We start from the raw sequence: 20,068 nt of genomic DNA, 5'->3' as shown, positions 1-20,068 counted from the left end.
GATATGATGTTTTTGATGACTGCCTCACGACGATTTTGTTGTACCTGGTATATAATTGTCGTAGCCTAGGCCGACGGGGCTCAAAAATCGACTTTTCTTTTTTTGCTTTTGTCGGTGGCCCAATCACGTGCATCAGGGTAAGTGTTATTTTTGTTTGGTTTGAGGTGATTTGACAAAACGCCTCCATCGACGACAAAACCTTCTTTTGACCACGTAGACGCCTGGACCAGAGAGGCTCGCTAATATTTATGGCCGATTTCTGGTCATATAACCTCATACCATCCCTCCCATATAATATCTGATTGGGTCCGCTTACTGCCCGGACACTTACTCTCGAGATACGACTTGAGCTCTACGCATATTCACGACTTCTTTTTTATCAACTTGATGGGAGTGCAGGGTTTCACACCTTTCTTACAAAAGACTGTGTATGTTATTCTTTATACGTCGCGTGCAATGTAATGCCTTTGCTAATGCATTTTTTTTTCCAAGTCCACACATTATTCATAAGCTACCGAATAGACTGAAAGATTTGTCTGGCAAGAAACTTGTCTTGTTCGTCTATTTCACGTGTTTTGTATGCCAAAGCTGATTTTGTCTTTTTTTTACAGAGACGGCACACTTATTACTCAGAGGCTACACTTTGCACCATCGCCACATCCTTACCGACACGTTCTCGGATGGTATAACCTTGCAAGGGAATTGAACGACAATAATATCAGAGCTGTATGTATATTCGATGGTAATTTGCGCGCCAAGGCAAAAGCTCTAGAGGTTCGTAAAATGTTTGTCTTCGCTGCCTTACGTCATGAATAATATATATTTATTAGCTCGGAAAGAGAGAAGCATCCAGGAAATTGCACGTGTCGCGTGGTACACTAGAATCTGTACGCATCAAGCGGCTACAAAAACTCAAGGCGGTGATGGCGAATGTTCGAGCACTTGACGAAAAAGGAAAGAGTGCGATCGCTGAAATGCTTTCAAGACTTAATGTGAATGATGTTACTGGAACTGTCGGTGCTGTCGAAGGGTTAAATCGTGTCGGGGAGGCCTTACGCGCTTTGAGTGATACTGCGACTCCCTCGGTAGAAGAAGAAAGGACAGTCGAGCAGGAACGGGAAGGGGAAGAAGTCGTGACGCCGACAACATCCTTGATGGATGAAGGACATGTCGAGGGAGAAAAGGCTGTGATTACACCCGAAATGGAGCCTAGTGTTGTGGAACCATCTCTTGTACAGGATTCACTACAGGCAATGTTACCCGTACCGGAAAGACGACAAATTTCAACCTTCGTGGAAGAAGAGTCACAGGTTTCATTACCTGTACAAGAACAACCACAGGATTTATCTTCAGCTCAGGAACAACCACCAGATTCAACCCTCGTGCAAGAACAACCACAGGAACCATCCCTCGTGCAGGAACAGCCGCAGGTTTCATTCCCCGTGGAGGAACTACCGCAGGATCCAGACATCGTACAAGAACAATTACAGGAATCGACCCTCGTGCAAGAACAATCACAGGATACATCCGTCGTGCAGGAACAATTGCAGGCCTCACTCCCCATAGAAGAACAGCCACCGGATTCGGCTCTGGTGCAGGAACAACCACCAGTTTCATCTCTCGTTCAGGAACACCCACAGGATTCACCTGACGTACTCGAAAAATCGCAAGATGCATTTCCCATAGATGAACAACCACAGGATTCAATGCTCGTGCAAGAACAGCAGCAGAATTCATTACTCGTGGAAGAACAACTGCAGGACCCGTCGCCCGTACAGGAACAACCACAGGATTCGAGAGTCATTGGTTTTGGAGCGCCCGAGTTGGGAATTCCTGCAAATGTACCTTCAGCTGAAGATATCAAATCGATGATATTGAGCTCGTATCGCGATTTTCAACTGACCATCTCCAAGGTTGCCTCGCTTTCATCATCGGAGAGGAAACCTAAAGTCCCTGCTTCGGGGACACTGAGTCTGACAGAAGAGATGGACAATCAGGAAGAGGAGCTTGTATTGAGCAAGACTCAATGCGAACTCACTTTGGAAGAAGAAAAAGTTTGGGATGAACTCACACTTGCAACTTCTCCTGTGGTAGAATCTGCTCCCATTCCTGCGTTGCCAATTTCCACCCCCGCTTCCTTAGAAGTACCTCCTACTTCACCTCCTCCCGACGCTGCTATGCCAACTTCCTTTGCCTCTTCCTTGGAAACACTTGTTCCTCCTTCTCTCGAACCCCCTCCGGCGGTTAATTCACAGCCTGCTATTCCCATTCCTTCAGGGAAACCTTCCCCTCCTCCCAAGACCGAAACACTATCACCGCTTCCCGAGACTCAAGTCCCTCCTACGGCTGCTTCACCGAATGCCGGCCCCGCTTCCTCCGAGCCACCGTCCCCTCCTCCCGAAATCCTTCCCACTGCTGCTCTACCAATACCTACGCCCCAGCCCGAATTCGATGAACTAGAACTAGAACTAGCACCAGCATCAGCATCAGCACAAGCACAAGCACCAGAGCCAATCGGGTTCACTTTAGATCATTCTGCTCTGAGTGCAGCAGAAGATCGTTTGCACGTTTTAGCATCTAGAAGTGAAAGTATAGCTGACTCGTATCAACGACGAACATATGTTCCGACGAAAACTACGTACATGGAGTCGAGAGAGATTTTGGAAGCAATGGGGATCCCTTGCTATGAGATTCAAGGCGAACATGAAGGAGAGGGGGTTGCCTCGTCTTTGGTTCTGCAAGGCATGGCGGATTATGTTGTTAGTGAAGATACGGTAAGAGGAACCTGATCGGTTAGAATATTTCTGATTTAGCCTTCTCTTGTTAGGACGTCCTGGTTTACGGAGCTCCTATCGTTCGTAATTTCACAAGCCATGGTAATCCTCTGACAGTGATCCATGGGAATGATGTCCGGGAGGCCTTGGATCTCTCAAATGATGCATGTATTGACTTTGCTATTCTCCTTGGCACGGATTTTTCTCAGCGAATCAGGAATGTTGGTCCTATACGTGCATTGAAACTCATCAAAGAGTATGAAACTATTGAGAATATTTTGAATAGTCAAACCAAGCATCAACCAACAATTCCTCATGAGGAGTATATGGCTCAAGTGGAGTCTGCGAGAGCAATCTTCAGTTCACCCCCACCCATCCCTAGTCAACTGAGATTGGCGGTGATGTCGACTGGGACTGAGTTGATTGATCAGGCAAAGGTGGCGGTTGTGATGGAGCGATGTGGACTTGGGAGAGCCTTGGTGGCAGATTCATTATGGGATTACGAGGCTGCGCTCGATGGAAATTATTTTAGTGACAATCCTTCGATGATTGTGTCGTAATAATATAAATACACTCTAATGTATTGACTGTCCATTACAAAATAGCATAAAGGAAACATTTTTGACTAGACACCACGAAGCGAAGAGACTAAAGAGCGAAATTGAAGAAGAAAGCCTTCTATGCTCCTGCACAATGCAGCTATATGACCAGTAAATATTCAGCAAAAACTTCAAGAGCAATATGTATTCGATAGGGTAAAACAGGCGCATACCGAGAAAATCGGTAGAGGATTGCGAAACAGTCCTCGAGGGACGTGCGGATTCAGATAAAATGAGCGGTGTGGACATGCCTTGTTGTCTCTCGGAATCTATAACAGCGCCTAACAGTTCACCTAGCCGGTTACTCTCCGCTTGAGTCGTGGAACGGATGCGAGCCATATTCCGAGCCCAGACATCCAAACCGAATTCCAAAAACTGTAACGATTGATCTGGGAGGGATGAGTATTTGTGTCGTAGCTTCTCGAGAATAATAAGAGTATATGCGCGTCAAAATGCGCACACACCGTATATAAATTGGTCGTCGCTTTGACTTTCGGCTTGGAAGGGCCCCTCCAAGTGGTCTTTAGTATTGAAAGGTGTGAATTCGGAGATAATTTCTTCGATTTGTTTATCCTGATATGTCATGGGAGGTCTTCGGACAATCAGTTTATCGTCAGCTGAGTCACATCGAAGCTGGTTGCTTGGAGGAGACGCGTATTCTTGACTACTTTGTGGGGGCTGTTGGGACATCGGAGCGATAAGCACTCGCGATCCGGCGCGGTCAGGTTTATATATTGGCGAGGGTCATGTGACCCTTGCCCCGATCGTGCCAAGATAGCCGGATTTGGAAACGTTGATATTCGTGTTCGTCTTTTCCCCGTCATTAGTTTGTGTGTATTCTCGTTGTGTTTGAACATAAAAGTCTGACTAGAGTGTCGCAGAAGTTATATACGCTATGGCTCAGAACCAGTCGTATGCACAATACCCATATATTGCTCAACCGCAGAATATCTACCAACAACTCGGAAAGCCCCAGCCTCAACCGCATTTACAGTCTGCATACCAGCAGCAACCACAGCAACAGCAACAGCTTGTTCATGTACCACAGCAACAACCACAGTATCAATATACATACCAGCATCAGCAACAACAGCAACAACCATTACCAATTCAGAATGTACAACGCGTTCCGTCGGCGCAGGGATTTCAATCATCATCTTTTCCAAATTCGCCTGCATTCACGCACCAGATAGCATCGCAACCACACCAACAACACCAACAACAATCAGTGTATTCATATTCACCGCAAGGAGTACAGACTCCGTCGCTCGCATCGACGACGTACCAACAACGTCCACCTTCCCAAAATAATTCTTGCATCCCGACCTCATCATTTTTGAACCTTACGCCTGGTCATCCCATGCAAAATGTACTACCTAGGCAAATTGGGAATAATCAGGCTGCCGGACAACTTGTTCCTGCGTCGCAATCACTAGGATTAAGAGGCGCTAGTCCTGCGATGCCACCTGGTCCTCCCATATCACCCTCTGCCATGTTTGCGCAACAAACTCAAGCTCAGCGCCAGCCTCCGCCAGTCTCTTTAGGATCAGCGGGTAGGAATACAGCGGGTGTTCCGGTGCAAAAGCAAATTTTGCCCCCTCCACAAACGCAAACGCAATCTCAACTTCAACTTTCAATACAGCAACAGGTACCATCTCAACCTCAATCTCAACCTGGAACTCAGCCTCCTCCGCTTCCTCCACGGCATCAGCCTCAACAACAAACGCAGCAACAGCAGGGATCACCTCCTAAACCTGCGACTCAACGTCGACCCCTTCCTTCTCCCGGAGCACAACGCTCATTCCCCTCCATCAACACTTCGGTTTCGTCTGTCAACACCTCAATGAGTACTACCGTAGGAACTCCTACGTCATCTTCTATTTCTAATACGTCTCCTACTCGGAGTGGTCTTGCGTCAGCGCAGACAATCTCACAACCTACCTCACCTAACAAAATAGCTGTACCATCATCTAATAGCAGAGCACCAACTTCGCCTACTAAGTCTAGTCGTCCACTACCAACCCCTGGGGGCAGTAGTAGAGGAAGTAATGGGGGATCTTCGGGAGGTCTTTCTGGCAGCTCGGGAAGAGAAGGTTTTGCAGGTATCGGAGCGAAGAAAAATGCAACCTCTATCACCGGTTTACCTGTGCCCTCGGACATATCCGCTCAGGTGGCAAACATTAATCCTTTTCTTTTAAAGGTACTTCCTCTTCCCGAAGGAAGCACTCCTGACGTTGTCATTCCAAATAATCAAGTAACGGAGGATTCTGATGGTTCGTTGATCAGAAGTCGAGCGAGTCCTCCTAAATTTCAGCCCGACGCTGTTTCAACTAGCTCTAGTCCCACTAAAGCGACATCACCGTCTACGTCTTACGTCAATACCCCGTCATCGACACAAGGACCGAGCGGTTCTACTCGTAACCAGGCGCCAACAAGTACCTCTCCGACGAAAAATTTCGCACCAACTTGGAAACGTACTATACCTGAATACCCGCAACCTGTTTTCGGATATGCGGCGGGGATGGTTTCAGATCCTTGGACACCTCCAAAGCAACAACCCACGAACACCACAAATAAAGTGGCCCCTCCACCAAAGAAACCTGTAAGCTTATTCAACTTTCACAATTTATAAATCATTAACTAATACAAATGCTTCATTCAAGGCCTCAGACAAAATAACTCATGCTGAAATGAGAAACTTAGTTGAGCGGGAACATGTGGAAAGACAATTGAATGCTGCTATGGCTCAGGTCCATGCTCAAGCGCATACTCAAAAACGAATCGCTGGGATGGTACGAATCTTTGACATTCGTGTACTTTTGATCGATCGTATTAATCGTTTTTTAAAGCCGGTTTCAAATACGTCATATTCGGCATATGCGATGAATTCGCGTTCGAATCCCAATTTACATCAACAGCAACCATCTAAGCATGTACGTTCTGCCGCCTATGACGACGATGATGATGACGAGGAGGAGGAGGAGAGTGAAGAAGAGGATGGAAGTGAGGAGGATGAAGAGGAAGAGGAAGATGCAGAGGAAGCAAAAGAAGAGCAAGAAGCTCGAAGACGTAAGCACGGCAGAAAACCAGCTCAGCCCACCGTCCCAGGAAAGAAAAAGAAAAAGAGAAAGGAGAAAAAAGAGGTGAAAGAGAAAAAAGTTCAAAAGAAATCTAAACCTAATTCTCGATCCACTTCCTTACCTCCCAAAAAGCGAACTTCTTCACGACCACCCGTCATCCCATCTACATCTGAAGACGACACAGAGACTACTGAAATGACACAGGAAGAAACTGAGGAAGAATATCGTCGTCCTGATACTCGACATGCTAAATCCTCTTCTGCGTCATCATCCCGATTTAAAGCGAAAGTGGAGAAGGAAAGAGAGATGCTGAGGAAGAAGAGATCTTATCAACAAGACTATGTTGAAGAGTATAGTGATATCAGTACATCAAAGAAACGGGATGTAGTTCCGATCAGGAGGAGAGAGCCCTCACCTCCCGTGCAACAACGACAATCATATCATCAGCGTCCTGCGATGGCTTCTGCTTTCAGGCGAAGGTCACCTTCGCCTCCTTACCCCCAGCACTCTGTGTTTGAATATGGAAGAAGACAAGAATCTCCGTCCCCACCTCCGAATCACCGTACTTCGAGGAGGGTGTCGCCATCGAGAATCGGTTTACTCAAAGATGCACAGAGGAAAACAATCAAGTTACGTGGGGGTAATGATGATGACGACGACGTGTTTATAGATAAACAGAAAGAGCGGAGAGAAGCCGGAGAGAGGTGGAAAAAGGATGAGCGGTATCGGTTAGAAAGGGAGATGGACGATTCATATATGGATCGGAATAGATATGCGGATGAGAGGTATACTGGTGGCTATCATGGCCATGAAGAAGAAGATCACTATGAACGAGTACGACAAGAGGAAAGGGATGCACGTTTTGCGAGTGCACGTAACTCTGGAGGACGTCATAATAGGAGCGTCATTAACTACTTTCCTCAACCTCAAACGTTGGCTCGAAGGCGAGGTACTGAAGAACGCGAAGATCAGTGGTCGAAAATTGGGTGGCGTGATGAACGGGACCCCAAGATGTTTAACCTTGGTCGAGCTGAATCGCCTCCCCGTCCCGTTCGTGATTCAGGGTTCGCTACTACCCATCGAGGTCGACCCGCTTCCCCAACACGAAACTTTCCTCAGCATCAATCGACTAGGAATAACCCACCTAACCCACCTCTCGCGTCTCCGTATCACAGCCAACCGGTTTCACCGACCAATGGTGGGCCTACTGATGAGCGCGGTAGTGCTGGTTTAGTAACAAAGTTCACAGCCATTAAAATCCAAGGTCTGGACAGGAGTAATGGGCGTATTGATCAGGGAGAATGGCCTGTGGATCTCCCAAGGCTACCGAGAACTCCCGGAGAGACGTCTAATACCTCGGCCGGTGGATACTTTGACATTCCTCCAAACCGAGACGTGTATTCCACTTCCGGATCAGGTCCCCACCCCCCGACAGAATTCGCTCGGATGAGCGGACGATCGCCTGCAGCAGGTAATTATGACACTAGCCGCTCTACCGGGCCAGCGCGAAAAAACTCCCATAGTCCCCATCATCATAGCAATCTTCAAATGAACTTGGATGATCCTCCACCGAGGTCATTATCTCCCGCTATTTCACAAGGGTCAAACTCGTATGCAAGGAACAATGACCATCTTCAACATAAACGGGTCCAGTCACAACCACAACCCATCACTCATAGCTCTATGCCACAACGAAGATCTGTCTATAACAACAATACCACCCCCGAGCCTGAACCCCCGTCCCCAATCAAGCCACGACCACAAAGTCAAGGATATGCTCATCAAACGCATCCCTCACAAACCCCATCTCCACGCCCTCGATCTATAAACCCACTTGATCGTGCGAATATGAATACCTCTAACATCCACAATGGGACACCTAAAGTTCAAACTATCAACATTGAGAGTCCTGCACCTGTTGGAGGAAGAGAGAAAAAAGCCGACTTGAATAGGATGATGAGTGATCCAGAGGATGATGGATTCGCGACACCTGTACCCCGGAATAGCAGACGTGACGATGGTAACCGGAGGCGAAATATGAATCCTTCTCGAGAATCTATCATCCAAGTGGATTCACCAAGAGGTCCTACGATACAGATAGATGAATCGAGAGGACCCATCGTACAAGTTGAATCACCTAGGGGACCAATGATACAAGTGGAGTCACCGAGAGCTCCCATTATCCAGGTTGATTCGCCTAGAGGACCAAGTGTCAACGTCGACTCGCCTCAAGGACCTATGATCAATGTGGAATCGTCACCCCCGCACAACAACACTTATTCCACGCCAAATGTGCAAGTTTTCAATGTACCGGGTATCAGTGTAGCTGGACCAGAGTTCGACGACGGACACGATCATCAGAGAACTTTGAATCCAACATCACATCGAGGGCAAAAGCAGAATCATCCGAGACCCAATCGTGGTGGGTTGATTTGCGGTGGATGCGATGGCCCAATCATTGGTCGTATTGTCAGTGCGATGGGTGCTCGTTGGCATCCCCAATGTTTCAGATGCACGGTATGTAATGAGCTGCTGGAGCATGTTAGCTCGTATGAGCATGATGGGAAACCCTACTGTCACCTGGACTACCATGAGGTACGTCCTTTTTTGATGATCTTCTAACTCTCACAACTCACCTTGCTGACCTTCCCCCTTAGAATTTTGCACCCCGCTGTTTCTCTTGCAAAACTTCCATTGTTGAGGAGCGTTTCATCAGCCTCGATGATCCTGCACTCGGCAAGAGAACGTACCACGAATCGCATTTCTTCTGTGCTGAATGCGGCGATCCGTTCCTCGCCCCATCAATGAGTCATTCGTCACGTACCGGAGAGTTAAACGTTCAGGGAGATGGAGAATTCGAATCTGACGATGTTGGGTTTACGGTGTATAAGGGACATCCTTATTGCGAAGCATGTCATGTCCGACTCCGACTGCCGAAGTGCAAAAAATGTAAAAAGAGCATCAGAGATCATGAACAAGCTGTCGAGGCGCTGGGAGGGAAATGGTGCTGGGGTTGTTTTGTCTGCGCAGTACGTGAATTTTCAGTTCTTCCTTCGGGGCCGCGTTTGACTGACTGTTGTTTCAACTGCCTTTTTTGAAACCAGAACTGTGAGAGACCTTTTGAGAACCCGTCGTTCTTCCAGAGAGGGGATAAACCATTCTGCGAGCGGTGTTTTGACATCATGCTCAGGAATGAAGTTTGACCCAATCTAGACAAGTCGTTAATTTATCATACATTATGCATACGCCATAACTGGTGAATCTAGCCCATGCATTCACGTCATGTCCTTTCTTCTGGATCTAACGCATATTAAGGCGCCTAATTGCCATGTAATAGTCTACACGCTTTAATCTGCACTGGTCGAGTTCTTGGCATCCTCATCTACAGCTCCTGTCTTCCCATCTCGTGAAAAACAAATACAGTCTGGCATCTTCTCACTCTCACTTAGCCCACAGGTCCTCTCGATCCACTGCTGGGCCTCAATTTGCAACATCACCTCATAGGGTGCATGGGACAAGAGGGCGAATGAGTGAAAGAAGAGTAACTTGACGGACCAGCCCTTCACGGTGACAGCAATTATATGATTAGATGGATAACTATTGAACGACAGAAGCAATCGAGCGCTTCATACAGAACCATGTGTGAAACGGCACCCGCCTATGGTCACTTTGGATTGCAAATCAGATATTATCGCTGCTGGCAGGCATTAAATCAATCTACATTCAGAATCTGCTGAACATGAGCGAGAATCATAACCATCGCCTCTAGACTACAATTCAGCCGCTCGAGAATATCTATATAGCTACAATTATTAAGAAACATCTCACGTTAACCCTTCTCTCCGGACGGTAAGGATGCATACGATCAAGATATCTTAGATATTAATCCTTCAAGCCATTTTGAGGCTTTTTAAAAGGGACGCAACTGGCCCAGCTTAATCTTCGAGGAAGAAATAGTTTCCAGCAGCTAGAATGTTGTATAAATATCAATCCACATCCAGTCGTCTGTCGGTTTCAACAAAAGAACCTACCTTTTTGCTCTCTGTCCTTGATACTGTGAAGCTTGTTTACACGAGGGCGGAAATTTGTTGGATCACGACGGAATGTGATCTCTAAGGATGCAAGAAACTTATTCATTCCCGAAAGCAGGGACTGGGGCCTATTGAAGGAAATGTCAGCATATGATCATGATTTTAGTGAGGGATGAGTCATACGGTGCGGCAGTAGCAGCTACGGCTGGTTGACCTTGGAAGACGATCACACGATCAGCAAGATACGTGGCCATGATAAAATCGTGCTCGATAACGAATGCAGTTTTCTTGGAGTGAAGGATAAATCTAGCGTCGGCCAGTGACAGTGAGGAGGGACGAAGGAAAAGAAGGGAGGAGTACCTCAGGCTGATGATATATATCTATAAGAGAAATCACGCACCGCTTGATAACCTTACTGGCAATGATACGTTGTTCGGAGTCCAGGAAACTGTGAGATTCTTAACATCGTTAGGTTTTTTGAGTTATAAATAAAAATACCGACCTCGATGGTTCATCAAGCAGGTAGATTGCATTGGGTTTCCCTAGATGACCGAAGAATATCAACATCCATCCCCGCTATCTAGGCGGTCACGGATGATATCAACTCACCGAGTGCGAGGACGATAGCCACACGCTGCAACTCTCCTCCCGAGAGAGTTTTAACTTCTTGATCCATAACGTTGTCAAGACTCATAGGTTTGAGGACATCAGTTTGGAACTGCGGGTGCATGAAAGCAGCTTTGATTTGTTTTATTAGAAGTTGGCGAACAGTTCCGTCGAACTTTGGCGAAATTGTCTGAGGTTTCAATGATACTGAAAATGTCTGTTTGTCTGTTTCATCATCAGGAACGTCGCCCGCAAGGAGCCGCACAAAAGTCGTTTTGCCAGTCCCATTTTCGCCGAGCATGACGATTATTTCAGAATCAGTGAAGCCACCACTTTCGACTGTGAGTTTGAAGCCCCCGAGGGTTTTGGTCATGGATGGATATGAATAGTGCCTCGTCTTGTCCACGATAATCTCCTCCGCAGTTTCGACCATCTTGAATGAGAGTGATTCTTCACGGAATCGCAGGTTTTCAGTAGGGATGAAACCATCAAGGAAGATGTTGATTCCTTCGCGGACAGAGTAAGGCATGGTGACGACTCCATATACGGATGGTTTTCCGTAGAGACAACAGATGAAATCAGAGAGGTAGTCAAGGACGGACAGATCATGCTCGACCGCAACAACGTAGCAGTCGGGGTGAAGAAGCGAACGGATTACCTCAGCGGCTTTTAGGCGTTGTTTGATATCAAGATAACTTGAGGGTTCATCAAACATGTAACTAGGCCAACATAATCAGAAATATCAGACTTTTGAATGCGCCACACTTACACATCGGCTTGTTGGACACAAGTCATGGCAATCGCAAATCTTTGCAACTCTCCACCGGACAATTGTGGGACTTCTCGTTCGAGAACTTTGTTGAGCTCAAGCTCATCACACATTCTCTGCTTATTGTCTAGTTCCGTTTTCGAAGTAAGCATTTGATCAACGGTCTGCTTTCCCTTAATTGCTCTGGGAATATGGTCGACATATTGTGGTTTGATAAGCGCTTTCAAGTTATCTTCAAGCACCTTTGTAAAGTAGTTCTGGAGTTCGGATCCTCGGAAATATTTCAAGATTTCCTCCCAATCGGGTGGGTCCTACGAAGGATGAGATAATAAGCGAGTTGGCGTCGGCCGCGGACAATGACTGAACGCACATCATAACGTCCTAGGTTGGGTTTGAGCTTTCCAGCCAAGATCTTCAAGGCAGTGCTCTTTCCGATACCGTTAGTCCCAACGAGACCAAGAACCTGACCCGGACGAGGGGTAGGCAATCGATGTAGCTTGAAAGAGTTCGCGGTGTAGCGGTGCGTAACTGCTGACTCCAAGTTGGTAGGTAAATTGATGATTGTGATGGCTTCGAATGGGCATCTAGCAGAGGTTAGCTAGAGATTATTCATAATGCCCGTTGAGACGTACTTTTTGACGCAGATACCACACCCGATACACAAAAACTCTGAGATAAACGCGATTTTGTCCGAGGGCTTGACCTCAATACATAATTTTCCTTCAAATCGATTAATCGAGCCCGAAATCTATCAGATTATGGCGTACCCATCTTCACCACAGGACATGACTGGTTGAATTGTTATCGACGGCTGATCATGGCAAAGGGCGAACTTCCCACCTTTTTACATTCTTGTGCACATCGTTTCGGCTTGCAACGATTTGCATCTACGATAGCAATACGGGTTATCTTGTCCGCCATGGATTTATGTGTTAGAAGTCGTAGAAGTCGTTAAACAAGCGTAATGACTTAAATTTTGGAATTTCCATATCAGGTAATATATCGTATGTAATATGTAACTCGCTGTCACCGTCAGGGCCCAGCTCCAGGGATACTCGTCATCGAAGAAAGCTACGACCAAGAAGTAGCATCGCCTATTCACCTTATGAATTGGTAATGGTCCTCGTCAACCTGAATATTGTTCATGGGGTTTCAGGACCCTTCTTCAAGTATGGTCTTGTGTTTAGTGAAACTCTGCCTTTGTCAACCCGAATTGAGCGGTTCCGAAGAACATCAGTCTCTCTAGACGCCCGGGCATGTGGTATCGATTGTGTAGGGCGTGGAAGAACATAAGAATACCGAGGAGGCCGAGAGATCGCAGTCGGTGACCAGTGACCCATCGCCTTCATCCCGGATTCCCATGTAATCACACTCTCATGACCCACAATTGTAGAGTACTCGGGAAGAATGGTAGATGCAACTGTGACGAGACTATCCCGGGTGGCTTTGCTTTCGGTGTGTGAGCTACTGGTGTTGGAGGTGGCGGGCAATTTCCTCTTGGCCTTGCGGTTTATAAGGTCGTAATACGGGGGGATAGCTGTTCAAAACTAGTTCAAGTGTTCACTCTTTACATGTCGCCACAGGGTGAAGAAAATAGCCAAATAAAACAGGTCAATCTATTTTCAATCCTGGAGGAAATGTGCCCACAATCACAGTATCAAATGTCACCTGTCCCCTTAGAATTTCCTTCAACCCCGCCGTTCTTTACGGGAAGTCCAGAAAACTTGCTTCTGAGTGATTCGTATCTCTTTCTCTGGGTCAAGCTAACGCTCGGTGGAACCTTCTCCAACGCCATTTCAAAGTCATGAAAACACACTACAATTTCATCGTCCTGAGTTTCCCCGGTGTCATCAGCGCGAGCGTGATCGATGGTAGAAAGTGCCCCCAAAGTCCTCCTTAAAGCAAACACGCCAGCTTCTCTAACCAAAGCGGCGAGGTCGGCGCCGCTGTACCCATCACACTTAGCACTCTTCACGAGTTCCATCAATTGTGCTTTCACATTCTCGTTACCTCCCCTAATTCCACCGATTCTTCCCTCGGCAATGTCATCATGCTTCAACGAACCCAAAGGTACTGTGCGCGTCATAGTCCCAATAATTTCCGCCCGCTCGTCTCCACCAGGAAGATCTACATATAGAAGTTTGTCGAGGCGGCCAGGACGGACCATCGCAGGATCAATTATGTCTGGCCGATTCGTTGCGGCGATGACATATACTCCCTTACGCGAGTCAAGGCCATCAAGTTCGGTCAAAAGTGTGTTAACAACCCGTGCTGAGGATTCCGACTGCAATGCCAATGAGTGAGCATAAAGCATATCAATGAAGAGAGGATCGTACGAGACTGTCATCTCTACGAGGGACGAGCGCGTCTAGCTCATCAAAGAAAATAACGCAGGGAGACGAAGCCCGGGCACGAGAAAACACCTGACGCACGGCACGTTCGCTTTCACCTACGTACTAATCGTTTATTGCCGTCACTATTGTTCCCATGACCATGGAAATCGAAAACGTACCTTATTCAGTAACTCCGGGCCTTTCACGCTAATGAAATTGGCTCTACTCTCATTGGCAACTGCCTTTGCTAAAAGTGTTTTTCCACACCCAGGAGGACCCCAGAGTAATACACCACAAGCAGCAGTTATCCCAACCCTCCTGAATAGTTCTGGTCTCTTGATTGGCTGAACAATGGCCATGTGCAATTCTTCCCGAGTGGTATGTAGAGCACCAATGTCAGACCAGGAAACATCGGGAACAGTGGCGAAGCCTTCTCTCTTGGACGAGGGTTGAACTTGTTTTAGAGCATGAGTAAAATCTTCAGATGTAATAAAGAGGGGAGAGAGTTGATTAGGCGTGAGGGGAGATGGATGGGCATTGAGAAAGTGAGCTATTGACCCGGGAACAGTCGGGAAGGATAGGGAGTTTGTGCGCTCCGAAGTTGCAGCGGGTGCGGCGATCGGAGTCGACGCTGCTATTGGTGAATCAATAGTCATGGGCATGTCTTGGTCTGAACCCAGTTCAATGACCGCGCCTTGATCCTTAACTTGTCTTTTCTCTGTTTCATGGCCAAGCACCGCTGTCGCAATATCCTCAACAGTCACATCCTCAGGTAATACAAGTGTACCGTCTGAGAGTTGTTTGAAGATTCTCTTGACAGCGATTATACCAGCAGCGCCCGTAAGTGCAGCTAAATCAGCACCAACATATCCAGGAGTTGCTTTTGCAAACGCCAAAAAGTCAAAATCACCAGAGAGGCGAAGTTTGGCACATAAGACGCGAAGGATTCTGAAGCAGTTGCATGGATGACTGATTTTAGACGACTGGAGGTAGAGACATACTTTGCGCGAGCTTCGTCGTCAGGTACCCCCATGCTAATCTCATGGTCGAAACGGCCTGCGCGCCGTAGAGCAGCATCGAGTGAGTCTGGACGATTCGTGGCACCGATGACGATCACAGGCTTATTATCATTTTTTTCCCAAGACATGTCTACCACACTTGAGATTTCCCAGATTTCAGCCGACAATAAGAAGTGCTTACCATCCATACATGTCAGAAACTGAGCAACAATACGCCTTTCCATCTCTCTCTGAGCGCTCTCACGTTTTGGTGTGATGGCGTCGATTTCGTCTATAAAGAGGAGACATGGGGCGACCCGCTAAAGATTTATGGATGAGCATACAGACAGAGAAAGACGAGCTTTGAAACTACCTTGGCTTCTTCAAACGTGTCTCGCAATGTTTTCTCGGACTCTCCTGACATCCCAGACACGATTGAAGGGGCAGATATATTGATAAATGGGATACCAAGTTCCTAGATATTGGTTAGCTTAGTATCTATTCCTATCCAATGAAGTACGGACTCACACCAGCCATAGCATTCGCCAATAATGTTTTACCACATCCAGGAGGACCATGTAAAAGCACACCACGTGGAGGCTGAACGCCAGTGTGTAGATAGACCTCGGGATGACATAGCGGCATGGCAACAAGCTCTAGCATTTTCTCGACGCATGTTTCGACCCCCCCAAGATCTGATAATCTAGCACTTGGAGGAGTATATTCCTTCGTTATAGATCCACCACCCGAACCTGGGGCAGACGAAGAAAGCTTCGTACGTTTGCTACTAGTTCCGTCAGTCATTCGACTGGACCGAGTTTTGCGTTTTCCGGTCTGTAATTCTGGATTCAAATTTGGAAGTTGATCAACAACAACAGCATTTGTGGGAGTCGGTTCGTCAGGAGCAGGCTGTGGCGTCACTACGGTGGGGGCGGAAACAGTGGCATCTTCGGTTGGTGGCGTAGAAGGTGAGGAATTGAGGTTCAGTTTTGCAGTGCGCCTGTGTGCTGACCAGAGACCTTGCATAGAACGATTGAGCGTATTTGAACCCTGTCTGCATTTTTATAAGATTCCGCAGCCATTAAAGCAGATATACGCACCGAGTAGTCCATAGCTCAAACAGACGGACTTCTTGCAACGCAGAAAATATTATTGCCCATTACATAAGACTAGAACCAAATTAGGTAGGATCAAAATTGATAGGAAGCGATAAAGATTATATATTCACGGTCAACGTTAACGTATAATAGTTTGGTATCTGGTACTAGTATGGGTATAACCCAAAGTTTGACTCTGTGGCATTTTTGTCGGGTGATCACGGTCAACGTTAGTTGGACGGTAAACAAGGAAGACGCCGGTCATGAGCGAGGATAAGCCAAGTAAAACGGCGCATGCACTAAGCACGGTTTGTCGAGTTGGTGAAACACCTGCCATGAGTGAGATCACAACGAACATACTAAGCGGGAGGCGGAACAAAGATACGACCTGGATAAAGAAACTATCAACATCCTACTATTTTTTATGCGTAAAAAATTCTTATTTACCGTTGCCTGATAATCTTTTGAGATCAACATTCCCCGTAGCATGCCTTGCACAGGAAAATACATGCCAACACAGATTTCGAATACAAGAAAGGCCAAGTATCGCCAATCTTCGTAACTCGAAGCGACACAAATTGCGAATGTTAATGCGCTAACGGCGCAAATAACACTGCTGAATTTTGCATGGAAAGTCAACGACGAATAAATTCCTTTGATTTTGCTCCGCGCCACTATTGTATTGTAGAGGATGGAACCGGTCGTAATAGAGACCATGAATGAAGCGAAGATATAACCCAATGGAAGGAGGTCATTTAAGCGAGAGACTTCTTGAAGGGACGGTACCCAGATGAAAGCGAAAAAGTACATGGAACCTTCGAAACATGTCTGGGTCAAACCCACAGTTAACAGCGCAGGATCTAGTGCGCAAATAAGTTATAAGAATTGAATTACGAAAATTTCAACGAACATACCTTCACAGACAAGTCTCCATGCCTGTCTCAATCTCCCAGTTTGAGAAAGGACGGTAGTTGTGGACCTGCCTCCATCGCCGTAATTTTCCGACCACGTTTTGAGAATAACAAAAAATCCCAGCACGAGCAGGAACCCGCTTACGACCAAAGGAGATGTGAAGTCGATTGTCGTTGCGACAAGCTTGTTGCTAATAATTCCGGCACCACTAGCTACGAAGCCATTGACAAGCGTCGCATGACTGATGATGGTTGATAGGTCTTCTGATGATTGGCCCATTGATGATGCAGAGGAGACTAGCCACGGTTCGAAGGCGGTGTATAGGATAGCTGCTGAAATTCCGCCACAAAGGCGACCAAGGATTAAGGTTGGAAGATTAGGAAGGAAGGTTAGGATGCATGTAAAAGTTGAAATCACGCAGAATGCTAGACAAAGCTTGCGTCGACCGCTGTTCATTGTAGGTCAATTACCAACCATCAGGCGGTAGGAAAGTTAGAGGATTACTGACTATTGATCCGCCCAGGCACCCACAAGGGGAGACGCTACACCCTCAGACACAAAACCAGTAACAAACAGTAATGCAACCAGTCTCTCTGGTAATCCGTATTGTACCCTGTACAAAGACCACATGTAGGGTCCCTGTAAACAATACGCAGCTGAATCCACGACGGCATCAGACACTCTGTCAGTTGGCAGATACAAGAGATGCTTACCCATGATTATGGCGTAGACGACCAGATACTTTTTCGCGAAAGCCTTCACCGCATTCGCCGAGTCCGGTATATGTCCATTCTCAACATTTGTATCGGCCGCATGTTTCCAGCTATTAAGGCTCCTTTCCTTTGCCACCAAACGCCTCTCCAGATATAAAAGCGCCGAGCAAAGAATAGCGAGAGTGACGAGCCAGAACTGGTATAAATGAAGGACTGTGATTAGTGAGTACAATCTGAGGAGAATCATCGCAAGAGAGTGTGTGAGTAAGTGAAAAGAAGGGTATTATACAGTAGGGTTTAAGAACCCATGGAAATGACAGCTCCGTTTTCATGGGAATTAAAAATGTTTGATGGACTTGGCATTTGGCATATGTACATAGATCAAGAATGGGGGGACTGAGCGGAAGTAGGGTCTGTAAGAATAGAAACATCTTCAGTGCAACTTAGAGTAGCGGAAGAAAAGGAGTACACAAGCTGAAATTCAACACTACATACAGCTACCACTTGAATTAGTTCAAGACATCGATGTATCTTCAATACAAGAAACACCCACCAGGACCTCCGGAAACCAGGTGATACATACCGTATGACCTATTTACTTCCCCCATCAGATGGAATTTCAATATTTTCAGAACAATCTCATCGGGTTCAAGATACGAGATCTCGATTGTGGCTGGATACTGCGGATATGTGATCTATCAGAGGAGCTAGGAGACTATACTGAGAGGTGGGGAGTGGGAGATCGAAGAGATCCCAGGCGGTAGCTCGGAGCAGGGAACAGAGTCGGGTCACCCCAACAAGGCACGTGCCCTGTTCCGAAATACCTGTACAGTTCTCTAGGATCCTCCAATATATCAGGAGCGAATGTAGGGTTTGGGTGGGAGGAAAAAATAAAAAAGGTTGTTAAACTGAGGTCACGCAGCGGAATAGAGTAGAATGATGGTAAGTTAGATACAGGGATAGCGCGGTGATACATCGTGCAAACAAACAATCGCACACACACGGGCACACTGTCACGCCCGAGAAATCACATCGCGCTCGTTCCTCGCGCGATGTTCCATGATGCCCGGTCGACCCATCCACACGGAATTTGAAAAATTCCGTTCAGCGGTGATTCGTCCAACAATAGGTAAGATACGCATCATTCTTGACCTTATGTAAGTTACTTAGGCAACCTGCGTATTGACTTACGTGACTACGTCCCGTAAGTTATGTTTTCACTGATGCTTGACTAGCATGTAAGTGCATACCAGCTTCCGGATAGCCGTTGAGTCATTTTCGGTTAAATAAAGGTACATAAAATCACTGGCACACGGGTACGGTACTTGGTACTTAGAGTGCAATAATATACTATAGTAAGTCTCTAGTACTACTAGTCCTGCTAATGAATCGCCTACCCAGCAGTGAGTATATGAGCAATACTGGTTGCACAAAACCAGTTCCCTTTTCTTGGCGCGAATGATACTGCCCACCACTTCGACTGACCGGCTTCTAAGAGGTACCAGTTCCGTGCAACCAGCTATTCTTGTTTCTAAGAGATGGTGGTTATGTGCGACCATATCGCTCGCCTCCGACTGGTACTGGTTCTGCGAAACCAGCTCTTGTTTATTCCGGCTGGCACTGGTTATATGCAACCATTTTCTTTATCTACTTGGGTAATATGGTTCTGTGCGACCGGCCTCTGCTGGTCCTGGTTGTGCACAACCTTTGCTTTCTGAGTGGTACTGGTTCTGCAGAACCAGTGTTTTCGCCTCCAAAGAGGTACCAGTTCCACCCAACCAGTACCAGGGCGCAGTTCCATGGAACCGGTAACCTCTCTTGTCCAGTGATACCGGTTCTGCGGGACCAGTATCAGCTTAGTACTTAGAGATACTGGTTCTGCATAGCAACCGATAATCTCTCTCTGCAATACTGGTCCTGCAGAACCAGTTTGCACCTTCTTAGAGATACTGGTTCTGCAGGACCAGTATTGCTGAGAGAGATTAGGGGTTGCTATGCAGAGACAGTCTGAGGCAGTTCGCAGCGGATACTGTTCCCGCAGTAGAGGAAGAAAATGGTTACGAGAGGTTAGTGCTTGCATGGAACAGCGCGAGGGTACTGGTTGGGTGGAACTGGTACTCTTTGGAGGCGAAACACTGGTTCTGCAGAACCAGTAC

At 46.9% G+C, this 20,068-nt stretch overlaps 7 protein-coding genes across 7 annotated transcripts; 3 read left to right on the top strand and 4 right to left on the bottom strand.

The window, feature by feature from the left end:
- Nucleotides 1-387: 387 nt before the first annotated feature.
- AGABI2DRAFT_225025 (hypothetical protein) lies at nt 388-3,365 on the top strand (the record flags this gene model as incomplete). The annotated part of the gene is made up of 7 exons (XM_006463262.1): nt 388-428; nt 493-555; nt 612-785; nt 842-992; nt 1,551-2,113; nt 2,546-2,774; nt 2,828-3,365. 7 exons carry the CDS (start codon nt 388-390, stop codon nt 3,332-3,334), a joined length of 1,728 nt encoding a protein of 575 aa, XP_006463325.1. The 3' UTR covers nt 3,335-3,365.
- A 34-nt stretch (nt 3,366-3,399) lies between these two features.
- AGABI2DRAFT_120147 (hypothetical protein) lies at nt 3,400-4,063 on the bottom strand (the record flags this gene model as incomplete). The annotated part of the gene is made up of 3 exons (XM_006463261.1): nt 3,400-3,473; nt 3,547-3,762; nt 3,838-4,063. The coding sequence occupies 3 exons, from the start codon at nt 4,061-4,063 to the stop codon at nt 3,400-3,402; spliced, it is 516 nt and encodes a 171-aa protein (XP_006463324.1).
- Nucleotides 4,064-4,268: 205 nt separating this feature from the next.
- AGABI2DRAFT_120146 (hypothetical protein) lies at nt 4,269-9,656 on the top strand (the record flags this gene model as incomplete). Its single annotated transcript, XM_006463260.1, has 5 exons — nt 4,269-5,975; nt 6,037-6,165; nt 6,223-9,048; nt 9,111-9,482; nt 9,558-9,656. The coding sequence occupies 5 exons, from the start codon at nt 4,269-4,271 to the stop codon at nt 9,654-9,656; spliced, it is 5,133 nt and encodes a 1,710-aa protein (XP_006463323.1).
- Nucleotides 9,657-10,325: 669 nt separating this feature from the next.
- AGABI2DRAFT_137741 (hypothetical protein) lies at nt 10,326-12,061 on the bottom strand. Its single transcript, XM_006463259.1, has 7 exons — nt 11,860-12,061; nt 11,094-11,809; nt 10,987-11,026; nt 10,885-10,932; nt 10,668-10,790; nt 10,485-10,612; nt 10,326-10,420 (listed from the first exon to the last, which is right to left on the bottom strand). The coding sequence occupies exons 1-7, from the start codon at nt 11,970-11,972 to the stop codon at nt 10,389-10,391; spliced, it is 1,200 nt and encodes a 399-aa protein (XP_006463322.1). The 5' UTR covers nt 11,973-12,061; the 3' UTR covers nt 10,326-10,388.
- A 412-nt stretch (nt 12,062-12,473) lies between these two features.
- On the top strand, nt 12,474-12,656 carry AGABI2DRAFT_73456 (hypothetical protein; the record flags this gene model as incomplete). The annotated part of the gene is made up of 1 exon (XM_006463258.1): nt 12,474-12,656. One exon carries the CDS (start codon nt 12,474-12,476, stop codon nt 12,654-12,656), a length of 183 nt encoding a protein of 60 aa, XP_006463321.1.
- Nucleotides 12,657-13,456: 800 nt separating this feature from the next.
- On the bottom strand, nt 13,457-16,302 carry AGABI2DRAFT_186927 (hypothetical protein; the record flags this gene model as incomplete). Its single annotated transcript, XM_006463257.1, has 8 exons — nt 13,457-14,143; nt 14,196-14,315; nt 14,372-15,140; nt 15,194-15,341; nt 15,393-15,510; nt 15,564-15,665; nt 15,719-16,240; nt 16,291-16,302. The coding sequence occupies 8 exons, from the start codon at nt 16,300-16,302 to the stop codon at nt 13,517-13,519; spliced, it is 2,418 nt and encodes an 805-aa protein (XP_006463320.1). The 3' UTR covers nt 13,457-13,516.
- Nucleotides 16,303-16,426: 124 nt separating this feature from the next.
- On the bottom strand, nt 16,427-17,916 carry AGABI2DRAFT_74213 (hypothetical protein; the record flags this gene model as incomplete). Its single annotated transcript, XM_006463256.1, has 4 exons — nt 16,427-16,675; nt 16,735-17,147; nt 17,202-17,647; nt 17,708-17,916. The coding sequence occupies 4 exons, from the start codon at nt 17,914-17,916 to the stop codon at nt 16,427-16,429; spliced, it is 1,317 nt and encodes a 438-aa protein (XP_006463319.1).
- Between the last annotated feature and the right edge of the window lie 2,152 nt (nt 17,917-20,068).

This window comes from Agaricus bisporus (assembly GCF_000300575.1).
Source record: "Agaricus bisporus var. bisporus H97 unplaced genomic scaffold AGABI2scaffold_8, whole genome shotgun sequence".
Lineage (NCBI taxonomy): Eukaryota > Fungi > Basidiomycota > Agaricomycetes > Agaricales > Agaricaceae > Agaricus > Agaricus bisporus.
Note: the sequence above shows the minus strand (reverse complement) of the source record. Positions and strands in the feature narration are given on the sequence as shown.